Source organism: Neophocaena asiaeorientalis, unplaced genomic scaffold (assembly GCF_003031525.2).
Source record: "Neophocaena asiaeorientalis asiaeorientalis breed wild unplaced genomic scaffold, Neophocaena_asiaeorientalis_V1.1 scaffold105, whole genome shotgun sequence".
NCBI classification, from domain to species: Eukaryota; Metazoa; Chordata; class Mammalia; order Artiodactyla; family Phocoenidae; genus Neophocaena; species Neophocaena asiaeorientalis.
In genome coordinates this window covers 4,759,653-4,772,148 of record NW_020172162.1, presented here as the reverse complement: position 1 = coordinate 4,772,148, position 12,496 = coordinate 4,759,653, and the positions used below count along the sequence as shown (strand labels likewise).

The 12,496-nt window shown below is 36.2% G+C and overlaps 1 protein-coding gene across 1 annotated transcript in view; it reads left to right on the top strand.

Annotated features, from left to right (window-relative positions):
* Positions 1 to 12,496, top strand: part of AK9 (adenylate kinase 9) — a 116,062-nt gene that overhangs the window by 18,825 nt on the left and 84,741 nt on the right. Inside the window, exons 7-10 of the mRNA XM_024755840.1 lie at positions 534 to 722; positions 3,010 to 3,138; positions 6,772 to 6,850; positions 11,598 to 11,692. Of these exons, the coding sequence (XP_024611608.1) occupies positions 534 to 722; positions 3,010 to 3,138; positions 6,772 to 6,850; positions 11,598 to 11,692 (492 nt within the window). The remainder of the gene's footprint in view (positions 1 to 533; positions 723 to 3,009; positions 3,139 to 6,771; positions 6,851 to 11,597; positions 11,693 to 12,496) is intronic.

Below are 12,496 nucleotides of genomic sequence, written 5' to 3'. Positions count from 1 at the left end.
AAAATGAAAAGGTTAGACTAAACTAGATGACCTTTCAGGTCCCATTCATTGATGCTATTTTATGAAATACTTCATCCATAAAGCTGTAAATGATAGTAAATACTATAAATACAAGACATATTTTTTTTGTCATAAGATTGTGGCTATTCCCCCTTTTTCATCCATTCTCAGCTTTTTCAAACTAATCTGACAGAATCCTCCTGTGTACCTTTGCTGACTAAATTGATTTTCTATTCTATTTCTCTGGCTCTTTCTACTGTTATTCTAACCCTCTTTTTTTAATTTTAATCTTAAAGCTTCTGATACTTTCTCACATGTGTTACTTTTGGGTAAAGAAAAGCGTTGTCATAGCAGAAAAGTTGTATCTTGTGCCTCTCTTGGTATATGATAAAATCTGATTCAAAATGCCATTTACAGTATTGAATTTGCTCAGGGTTTTGAGGAATTTGGGAGTTTAGATACTGCATAGTATGTGAATAGGAAGTAAAGACATATTCAAAATGTTTTATGTAATTACTAATGTTGTTCCTTAGTGTCCTGACTATGATTTATGCCAAAGAATTTCGGGGCAAAGGCAGCACAGTCGTACAGGATACATATTCACAAGAGATCAGTGGGATCCTGAAGTCATTGAGAATCTCAGGAAAAAGAAGAAAGAAGCCCAAAAGGAAGGAAAAGGAGAAGAGGAAAGGGAAGAGGAAGAAGAGCAAGAAGAAGAAGAGGTAATATCCCCATACCAGATACTACACTTTTAAACTGCTATCATTAAATTAAATGATAGTATAAATAATCAAAAAAATAGCAGCTACTAGAGAAAATTACACTTTCTTTAAGTTTTCATTTAGTCTGGAGGAAATAGCAAAAATATTTCATGTTTTCAAGAACCATTAGATCATAATGTAGAGGTCATCAAGTTTAAGGTCATCCTTCTTGTCAGTATGGAAGTCCTTCCATATCCTGACAGCTAATCTGCTTCATTTCATAGCAACAGAGTTACTGGTCACCTACTATGTGTCAAGCACTATGTAAGCTAGAGTGAGGAGTTAGAGCCATATAAGACAAGTGTAATATGGAGAAGAAGGTAGCCCAGTCAGAATCCAATTTATGAAGTTAGTATAACCCCGATTTCAAACTCTGACAAAGAGAGCACATGAAAAGAAAGCTATAGCCCAATTTCACATATAATGTTGATACAACAATCCTAAATTCAGTACTAGTAAGCATAATGCAATAGGGCCTCAAAAGAATCTTCTACCATGACTTAATGAGGAAAATTGATATAAAGAAATCTGTTAATAGGTGACGGGTTGGATTTAGCCTACTGGGGTGGGACAGGTCATAGTTTGCCAGTCCTTGCCCTACTGAAATATACCTGTGATTTCTATTATAAATTTATTTATTTATAATGTTTTATAATTTAAAATAATTTCTATAATTTGTAAATTATTATGAATAAATACTATTTCTATTAGGGCCTAGACTCTGTGAAGTCAGATGTTAATTTGTAGATGGCTACATCGCAAATCATTTGTCTAGTGGAAAAGATAAGCCGCAAAAGCTACAGTTTTATTGCCCTGTAGGATATTAAGTAGGATAGCAAACTTTGCACTCTGATTTCAGTTATTATAGATACTTCAGCTTTGTCATCCTGCTGGTTCCCTCACTAATAGGTTAAATGAATTTTTGACATTCGCTCTTTCACTTAAGAGTAGATCTTAAGAGTTCTCATCACAAGAAAAAAACTGTAACTATGTATGGTGATGGGGGTTAACTAGATTTATTGTGATCATCTCACAATAGGTACAAATACAGTTGACCCTGGAACAACTCCAGGGTTGGGGCACTGACCCTCCATGCAGTTAAAAATCCAAGTTAACTTTACAATCCAACCTCCGTATCCGCGGCTCTACATCCTAACAACCGCAGATGATGTAGTAGTATGGTATTTACTATTGAAAAATATCCTCCTATAAGTGGACCCATGCAGTTCAAATTCACGTTGCCCAAAGATCAACTGTATTGAATCATTATATTGTACACCTGAAACTAATGTAACGTTATATGTCAATTACATCTCAATTTTAAAAAACTGTTAATATAAGACAGCCCATTTAAAAATATAAAATAATCTTCCCTGTGCAAATAAGGCATTAGATAATAGTCAGCATCTATATACCAGATTTTTTTAAAAAGGTAAACCTCACAGCAAATAGGAATAAAAGTGTGTCATTTTAGCCTGAATAAAGCATACCATTGTAATTAAGATAACAAATATGACAATAAGATAATAAATATGATATTGAATGCCTACCAGGCCTTGGGCCGAGAACTTTTACACATACTATTTCCTCTGCCTTGAAATATTCTTTCCCCAGAAATCTGTGTGGCTCTACTCAAATGTCACTTCTTCAGCGAACCCTTTCATGACCACCTTCTCCCATCACTCTCCATCTCCTCTCCTCTGCATCATCTTTCTTCTTAGCTCTTACAATCACAGCCTAGCCTGTGATGTATTTATTTGTCTACTTATTTATACTCTGTCTTCCTCAATTGGGACATGTGCTCTCTGAGCCCCAGGGCTCAGTTCTGTTCTGTTCCCCAGTTTTGTTCTCTGTCATCTCTCAAGCTCCTAGAACAGTGTCTGGCACAGAGTAGGCACTTAAGCTTTACTAAATGAATTAATCAATGAATGAATGAGCTACAAGCTCAAGTATTCATAAAAAATCTAATTGCTTTGTCTCTAAAAATCTGATGTTATTCCTTTATTCTTCCCTACTTATTGGGGAGCAAAAAGAAATTAGTAAGTATCCAAGTGAATTTAAAGCTTTATTCCATCTGATTAAGGAACTTCAGGGGTGTTCTATCTCTCTAAAATAGAAATCCTGTTTCTAATCTGCCCTTCTCCCTTCTTCTCATCCCAAAAGGGCATCTAGGTATAAGGAGGGAGGGATATGACTTGTAAATAAAGTAACGATTAACATAAAGATATTTAACATCTTTTCCATTTAGGCATTTATTGCTGAAATGCAGGTGGTGGCTGAAATTCTTCAACATCTAGTTCAGAGGCCTGAGGATTATTTGGAAAATATCGAACACATTGTTAAATTTTATAAGGAAATAATTCTTCACCCTTTAGAAGTAAGAACAAGATATGTTGCTGAAAATGGGAATGTTGATATTTGTGTTTTATCCCTGAAATAACTTTCACATTTCTTCACTTCATGTATTATCTACCTGATTCTCCTCCTCTTGAGCTTGGTAAAATGCTATCAGAATAAGATTGCATTCCAAAAGCTGTTTCACAGAACAATATTATTTTACTCTTACAAAGCAGGAATGTTGCTGAAAATTGCATTTTTCAAAAGTCATTAGGGGAATTTGTTTATGGTTGGAGGTTGGAAAGTCCATGTCAAGAGATTGTTTTGTGAAAGCATTTACGGGTTTATCAAAACAAATGTACAGTTGAGGTGTATCTTTTATTCTAAAAGGAATTGTTAATTTAGTTAAATTGCAGTCTAAAGAAGAGCTATCCCAGACTGGTTTCTCTGTTTATCCCATTCAAAGATGATTATTTGCAAACATGATAAGGCCATTATATATTATAATAGGAAATTTTTAATTAAAATAATTAGCATTTTAAAAGTATGATTACTGAAATTATGATTATTGAAAAGCATATTTTAATGGTTAAAAATCCAGGTCAGACTCTGCCCAATTTATGTTGGAGATTTATTCAACAAACATTTATTATCTGGTATTTGGCCAGATACCATGCTAAGCAATGGAAATACAAAGAAAATAAAAAACAGTCCTCAAATTACCTCTTCCCATCTGATAGAGAAACTAAAAGAATTTGTTTCATGCTATTTTATAATGTTTATATATTTTTAGAGACAAATGAGTGGATCATTTTCATCACCATTGCCCACCCCGCCCCCGCCAAAAAATGAGAACCAAACTGGTTTCTTTTTTTATTGAAATACAGTTGATTTACAATATTGTGTTAGTTTCAGGTGTACAGCATAATGATTCAGTACTTTTGTTTTCTTATGTATGACTTTGATTCCTCCCTTCTTCTTCTTCCATTCCCGGCCTTTAAACATAGCTTCTTAAGTGTAATTTACATGTCTATCCATAATATTCTTTCTCCTTCAACAAAAATATTCTACATATTCCTTAAGTGGCTGGCATTGGGTATCAAATAAAGCATAATTAATATCAGATTCAGAAGATTAGAAAACTATATTCATGGGCAGGGGGTTGGATAGGGACCAAGTCTCACATCCTAGCATCACCAATGCCCAGTGCAGTGCCCAAATTCTGGCAAGTGGTAAATGCTTAACAGATGGTCAGCTGAACAAGTGATGAGCTCACAAAGGAAAAAGAATGACAGCTTCCATTTCATTACATGTAAAGCTTCTGGAAATAAATTTTTAAAAAACACCTCACTCAAATAAAAAGATAACAAACTTGAAAAATATCCACATCAACTATGATAAAAGATTTAAAGCTTTGATATAGTAAAAGGTCATAGACTCACAGACATAGAGAACAAACATGGTTAACAAAGGGGAGGGAGGGTGGGTGGGGGAGGGATGGAGTGGGAGTTTGGGGTTAGCAGATGCAAACCAGTGTATATAGAAGGGATAAATAACAAGGTCCTACTATATAGCACAGGGAACTATATCCAATATCCTGTGATAAACCACAATGGAAAAGAATATTAAAAATAGAATGTATATATATGTATAACTGAATCACTTTGCTGTACAGCAGAAATTAACACATTGTAAATCAACTATTCTTCAATTTTTTAAATGTGAAAAGAAAGGTCATAGAAATGATTTTTCTAAAACCTGTAAGGTCTTACCCTCCCGATGATAAATGGGCAAGAAATATGAGCAGACAATTCACAAAAATGAAAGACAAAAGAGTAACAAGCCTGTAGAAAAGTGTTCAGCTTTACTGATAATAAAGAAAGGCTAATCTAAATTAAGAGATATTTCCATGATCAAATTTTAAAAGATGAACAAGGAATAAGAATTACTAATTCTACCAAGTATATATGGTAAAGCACACACTCTCATACCCTGCTGAAAGGAATAGAAATTAGTGTGGTGGGTTTTAGACAGCTTGTCGGAAAAAAGCCCAGAAGTGGAAAAATTCTAATCCCTACAGCAAAGCATAGATAAAGAATCGAGTGCCCTGGTGCCAGCAGAGGAAGAATTTCAAAGCCAAGAACCTAGACGTTAGGCCTAGGTGATGCTTGCTGAATAGTATATAGCTTGCCTTGTAAGGTAATTCCAAGGTGCTGGTGTGTGTGGAGGGAGGTGGGAGAGCCTTCAAAGGTAGGAGCCTGCAATTCCAGTCTCCTCTGACCTGGCTGAGATGTCAATTCACTTGGAAGGCCAATACCACCAAAATCCAGTGTTCCTTCAAAAGACATGAGGAAAGCAAGTGGGAGCAAAGTAACCTGCATCATTTTCTGGCTTATATCCTACTTCAGGGGTAATCCAAGGCTAAGTCCTCATTCTCGCCTGTCTTCGAATCCCACCTTGACTCCCGGTCGGACCTGGTGTAGAATCTTTAGCCTTAGGATTGTTCCTACCCTTAGACTTAGTAAGTCCATTCTTAAGAATCTAGCTTAAGGAAAGTATATGAAATGCAGAAAAGCATAATGTACTTCCTTGTTCAGAACATGGTTATTTATGGTTAAATAAATAATGCAGACATAATGTGCCTTCTGTCTAGAAGAAAAGAAATACTTAGAACCTGACCTTGCGCAGTATTATGAAAGACAAAATGTACTGGACATTTAAGGAGATGATTTTGTTCAGACGATTGCAACAGAGAGAATGTTCATTAAGGAGAACTTTCTCAAAGAAAAATAAGGGGGCTGGGGTTTTATGGAGGCAGGTAAACAAGGGAGCCATCCTCAGGTCCTATGGAAATCATGAAAAAAGATGGAGATGGATCTTATCTGAGTCTTTGAGGAAAGGTGGAGGTGGGTCTTATCTCCCCACCATCCCTACTTTCTGGGAACACAAGACTCAGATACAGTTCAACATTGCCAATGTCAAAAAATAAAATCTCTTGGATTTTAGATTTTAATAGTAAAAAAAATAGTGGAAGAAAATTTATAAGAATATTAATATATCCTTGAGATAGAGAAAATCTAATTTAAGCAAGGAAGGAAATCCAGAAACAATGAGAACAGATTTCATCATAAAAATATTTTATATTGCAAAATATACCATAAACAAAGTCAAAAGATAAATCATAGAAAGGCAAAACATTTACAAACCATATGGCAAATAAGGGCTAAAGATTCTCCATGAATGTTATGCAGAAGAAAGAGTCTAACGGAAAATTGCGCAGAGGTTATGGTTTGGCAGTTTACAGAGAAGGATATCTGGATACTGAACATCACCCACAGCCAGGGGAATAAAAAGTGAAATGAACCAACCCCATTCTTCAGCTAGCAGTTTGGTAGAAATTATTCTATGAATACATACAGAGAGATAGATGCCCCAAAACACTTCTCTTGGAAAGACTCTAAGACTTCACTGTAGAGAAAAATGGAAAAAACAGAAAGAGGAAAATTCAAGGTAAGACTAGTTTAGGCTTTTGTAAAAGCTCTCCTGAAAATAACATCTATTATGTCAAGTATAAAGCAAATAATTTAGCTTTAAATATTTTTCATGGTATATTAAGATTCTGATCTTTTGCCAATGATCTTGAATGATGAGGCTTGTGTTTGATCATCTGCAGGAAGTAATGGCTGAACACGATTCCCAGTATCTCATTGAGCTAGACGGAAATAAGCCCCCAGAGGAGCTCTTCACGGTAAGTGCAATGCTCAGTAAGAATATGCCACAGTTTGGAAAATCGAAAAAGTATCAACTGGATTATACTTATTTTAATAAATATCATTAATAGATTTACTTTTTTAATACCATTTATTTTTGAAAAATTCATCTTGACACTTAAAATTTTGATGTGGTATTTATTCATCTGTCCATATTTAAATCAAAACTGCATTTGAATTTAAAATCTCTGTGTGACCAAAAGTGCCTCAAAGAAAAGGAAAAGCAGGTAACAGCCAATAGACACAGGACACAATGCTTAACATGAGCCATAGGGAAATGCAAACCAAAGCTATAATGAGATACCATTTCAAATCCACTAAGATGGCTAAAATTAAAAACAGAAAACAAAACAGACAATAAATAACAAGTGTTGGTGAGGATGTAGAAAAATTGGAACACCTGTACATAGTTGGTAGGATTGTAAATGGTGTGGCCACTTTGGAAAACAGTTTGGCAGTTCCTCAAAAGGTTAAACATGGAGTTACCACATGACTCAGCAATTCGTGTCCTAGGTATATACCCAAAAGAATTGAAAATAGGTGTTCAAATGAAAATTTGTGCATGAATATTCATAGCAGCACTATTCACAATAGCTGAAAGGTAGAAACAACACAAACGTCCATTAACTGATGAATGGATAAATAAAATGTGGTATACTCATACGATGGAATATTATTCAGCAATAAAAAGGAATGAAGTATTGACACATGTTACAACATGGATGAATCTTGAACACAGGCTAAGTAAAGTTACAAAAGATCACATATCATATGATTCCATTTACATGAAATGTCCAAAATAGGCAAATCTACAAAGAGAAAAAATGGATAAGTGGTTCCTTAGTGGCAGGGGGTGGGGGGCGTGGGTTTACCACTGTGGGAGATCCCAGGATAAGTGTGGAGTGACTACTAATGGGTATATGGTATATTTTGGGGGTGATGAAAATGTTCTAGGATTAATTGTGGTGATGGTTGCACAATTCTGAATATTCTAAAAACCATTTAATTGTACACTTTAAATGGATGAATTATATGGTATATGAATTATATCTCAATAAAGCTTTTTTTAAACAGAATATATGCATATTTGAAAATACAATATTATTTTCACTATTAAACAAATGACAATGAGGGGAAATAGTTTCCATACTTATTATAAACAAATGCTGAGTATCTTTTATAAATATTTTAAAACTTCTGATATTTCAATAGGAAAAAAGCAAATATCCCGATAGAAAAAACAGGCAAAGGGCATGCGCAGGTAATTTAGCAAGAAATGTCTAATAATATATTTTTTTAAACTTCTATAATCATATTATTAGTCAAAGAAATGCAAACAGCACAAAGAATAAAAAGCAGCATTTTCTTAGCAGATTTAACAAATTTATCCAATATCCAGGATTGTGGGGAGGGTTTGTGAAATGCTCTTATACCGTTTCAGTAGGAGCATACAGGGCACAATCTTCCTGGAAAATAATACGGCATATATGTATCCAAAAGATTTTTTTTTTTTTTTTTTGCGGTATGCGGGCCTCTCACTGTTGTGGCCTCTCCCGCTGCGGAGCACAGGCTCCGGACGCACAGGCTCAGCGGCCATGGCTCACAGGCCCAGCCGCTCCGCGGCATGTGGGATCTTCCCGGACCAGGGCACGAACCCGTGTCCCCTGCATTGGCAGGAGGACTCTCAACCACTGTGCCACCAGGGAAGCCCCAAAAGATTTTTTTTTATGTCTATCATCTGTCCAAAGAGGCCCAATTTCTAGTAATTTATTCTAAGGAAATACATGGAGATATACAGAAAGATTTTTGTTCAAGATGTTTATGATCACAAAAAAAGCAAAAAATGTTTGGGAAAGGGGTTTTTTTAAATGTGTGAATTTGAAAGACTAATGCATGATTTTTGGCGAAAACATAATAGTAATTCTTCTGTTTATGGTAACCATACTAAATACATCATTTAAATATATTTCATGTGATAACTTCCCACTTCGAATGTAAGGAAGAGAAGGTACTTTTTTTTCCCCCAAAATGTAAATATCTTCATTCTTTTTTTTTAAACTGAGGTATAATTGACATACAACATTATATTAGTTTCAGGTATACAACATAATGGTTCGATATTTGTAGATACTGTGAAATGATCACCACAATAAGTCTAGCTAACATCTGACACCATACATAAAGAATTTTTTTTCTTATGATGAGAACTTTTAAGATGTATTCTCTTAGCAACTTTCAAATAGGCAATATAGTACTATCAACTATAATCACCATGCTGTACACTACATCCCCAGGGCTTATTTATTTTATAACTGAAAGTTTATATTTTTGAATTCCTTCAACCATTTTGTCTACCTCCCATCCTCCACCCCCCACCTCTGGTAGCCACCAATCTGCTTTCTGTATCTATAAGCTTGTGCCTTTTTGTAAAATATCTGCATTCTGATTTAAAAGTTATACACACTCATGGTTTTAAAATAACCAGAAAACACAAAAGTACAAAATACAAAAATAATACAAAATAATATGCATCATAAAAATACAAAAATATACATTACATAAAAAAATAAAAGCAAAAAATATACAGTCCAATACAAAATAATACAAAAATACATTACCTTCTTCTTAAACACCTAATAGGTGTGCAGCATTATGATAAGCTCTAGGGATACAGATGGGAAGGGGTCAGAGAAGTCCCTCCCCTCACACAGTATCCAATATGTTGGGGGAAAATAAATATTTCAAGGGCAGTTTGTGTTATAATCTGGGAGGTACAAGGTACTATAGGAGCTCATGGCAAAAGGACAGGACCTAATCTCGTGAGGAAGGCCATGTGTCTGTAATTATTTCTAAATTGAAACTCTAAGGATGAGTAAGAATTAGACTGTGAGGGCTGGTGAGGGGAGGAAGGTGGGACAGTGTTCCAGGCTGAGGGAAGGGTCTGTGTGAAGCCCCAGAGGCAAAAAAAGAGCCTAGTGAGTTCTAGGAAATGAATGAAGGACTGGAAGATGGAGGAGTTTTTAGGGGGATGGAGTAGGAGTGGAGTAGTGCCAAAACTAGGAATAAGCAGGGGTTGCAGCAAGAAAGGCCTCATAAGCCACGTTGAAGAGTTTAGACCTCATCATGAGAGAGTGGGCTGCCAGTTAAAGGTTTTAAGCCAGAGAGTAAAATGCTTCTACTTCCATTTAAGAAAGATCACTCAGACTGCAATGCAAAGGAAAAACTGAGGAGAAGCAGGTTGGTGGGAGGAAGACTAGTTCTGACTTTTGCAGCACATCAGATAAGAGATGGTGGTCTAACCTAGGGTAATGACTGTGGGAATGGACAGAAGACAGACCTGGGAGCTACTTAATGTAGGAGGACAGGGAGAGAGAAAAGTCAGGAGCAATGCCCAGATTTTTAGTTTGATATGGCTGGTGGCCACATAAGTAATAATGCTGGTGGTGCAACCAAATTAGGGAGAAGCTCCGCACTTAGAATATGCTCTTGCCAAGATCATCCGTGATCTCCTGATCAAAGCCAGTAGTGACTATTTGGTCTTCATCTAATTCACCTAGAAGCAATATTTGACCCAGCTCATCACTTCTTCCTTCCTGCTCCTTTCTTCCCTTGTCTTCTGGGACCCCACACTACTATAGCTCATTCTACCTCTACACTCTACATCTCTAACCTCTAGAGTTGGAGGATCCCAGAACTCATTCCTTGAGCACTCTTCTCTGTCTACCCTCATTTCTTTGGAGACTTCATCCAACCCAATGGCTTTAAATACCTTCTAAATGCTGGCAACTCTTAAATTCATATTACTATACCAGACCTTTCCCCTGAATTTCACACTTGTATAATCAACTGCTACTAAATATATCCAATATATCCTATTGGATGTATAATTGTCATCTCAGATTAAATGTGCAAGATAAAACTCCTGATCCGCCATCACCACCACCCTGCCCCGAATACACTCCTCCCACAGTTCTCCCCTCTCAGTATATGTCACGTCATCCTTCCAGCTGCTCCTCTCTTTTTCTCATATCCCACATCCAACCCATCAGCATATACAGCAGGCTTCTTCTTCAAAATATATCCAGAACTTGACTACTTTTTACAACCTGGGACACACTTTCCTCAAGGTAAAGGGCAGAAGTTCCAACAGGCCTGGTTGAAACTTCCCAAGCCTATTAAGGCCCCGGCCAGCAATGGCACCCTTACACTTCTGCCCACTTTCTATTGGCCAGAACAAGTTACATGGAGAAGCTCAATACCAATGAGATAAGGATTCTCACATAAATTAGGGAATTAACAAGGGAAGGGCATGAATATTTGGGGACCAAAGGGTAGACTCTCATGGGTTGAATTGTGTCCCCAAAAATATATGTTGAGGAGCTAACCTTCAATACCTGTAAGTGTGACTTCATTTGGACATAAGATCTTTTCAGATGTAATCAAGTTAACGTGAGGCCATAGTGAATTAGGATTGGTCCTAATCCAATATGGCTGGCATCCTTATAAGAGAAGAGACGCATGAACACAGGGAGAAAATGGCTATGTCACAACAGAGGCAGAGATTGGAGTGATGCATCTACAAGCCAAGCAATACCAAACATTGCTGGCAAACTACCAGAAGCTAGGAAGAACAAGGAAGTATTCTACTCATGAGCTCATGACTTTTTCAGGACATTTGAGATGTTCAAATGCCAATGTATTAAAAGACTTGTTCTTTAAATTTAGACAGTTATGGATCGACTTAAATATCTGAACCTAAAAAGAGCAGCTGTTTTAACCAAACTTCAGAGTGCAGAGGAAGGAATTAATGACACGACGGAAAATGTAAGTTATTTTTAACTGTTTGAAAGTCTACCCTTTCACTATATGTTGTGACCTTAATTTGTATCCTTTCAAGGTTTAAAAGGCTCTCAGGATACCTTTTATAAAAACGGATTTGATTTTTGGGAAGCTGTAATATTGGCACAATATTCTTGTAGACACTAAACACAACAAAAGTTTTGAAACAAAGAAAGACAATAAAATCAGAACAATCAACCACAGGAATAATAAAAAATAAAGAAACCCAAGTTCAGTTTCAAAATTTTGCAGCACCGAAGAAAGCAAAGACATAAAAGCCCTCAACTCTATACTCATTCATTTCCCCAATCATTCAACCAATTTTTAAAATAACTACTGTGTTTCTGGCCCTGATTGTATTGTGGATGTGATGGTGATCAAATTATAATTGCCAAGTGCTAAAAGGGCTACCAGGACTTTTAAGTGGAGGATTTGATCTATTCTGGGAAGTTTAGATTCACCTATAAAAATAGAAATAAAAAAACTAATACCAGAATCATAGATATTATAATTCAAATAAATTATGGAAATAAATTTAAGGAAAGAGGTCATTTTGTTATCCTGTACTGTGTAATCCCTAGATCTTAATGGCTGAATATAGCTGGAATATGTAACACGAACTGGTGCTGAAGAGGAGGAAAGGTGGGCCTGATGCACACAGAAGCTCTGTACTGAGTCACTTCTAGGTCATAACTGAAGGGAAAATTTAAAGTATTCAGAAAACCTGGGGGCTTTTCCGACCCGCAATTGCCAGGGTCTCGGCTTCCAGAGAAGGAAGACAGCATCGCG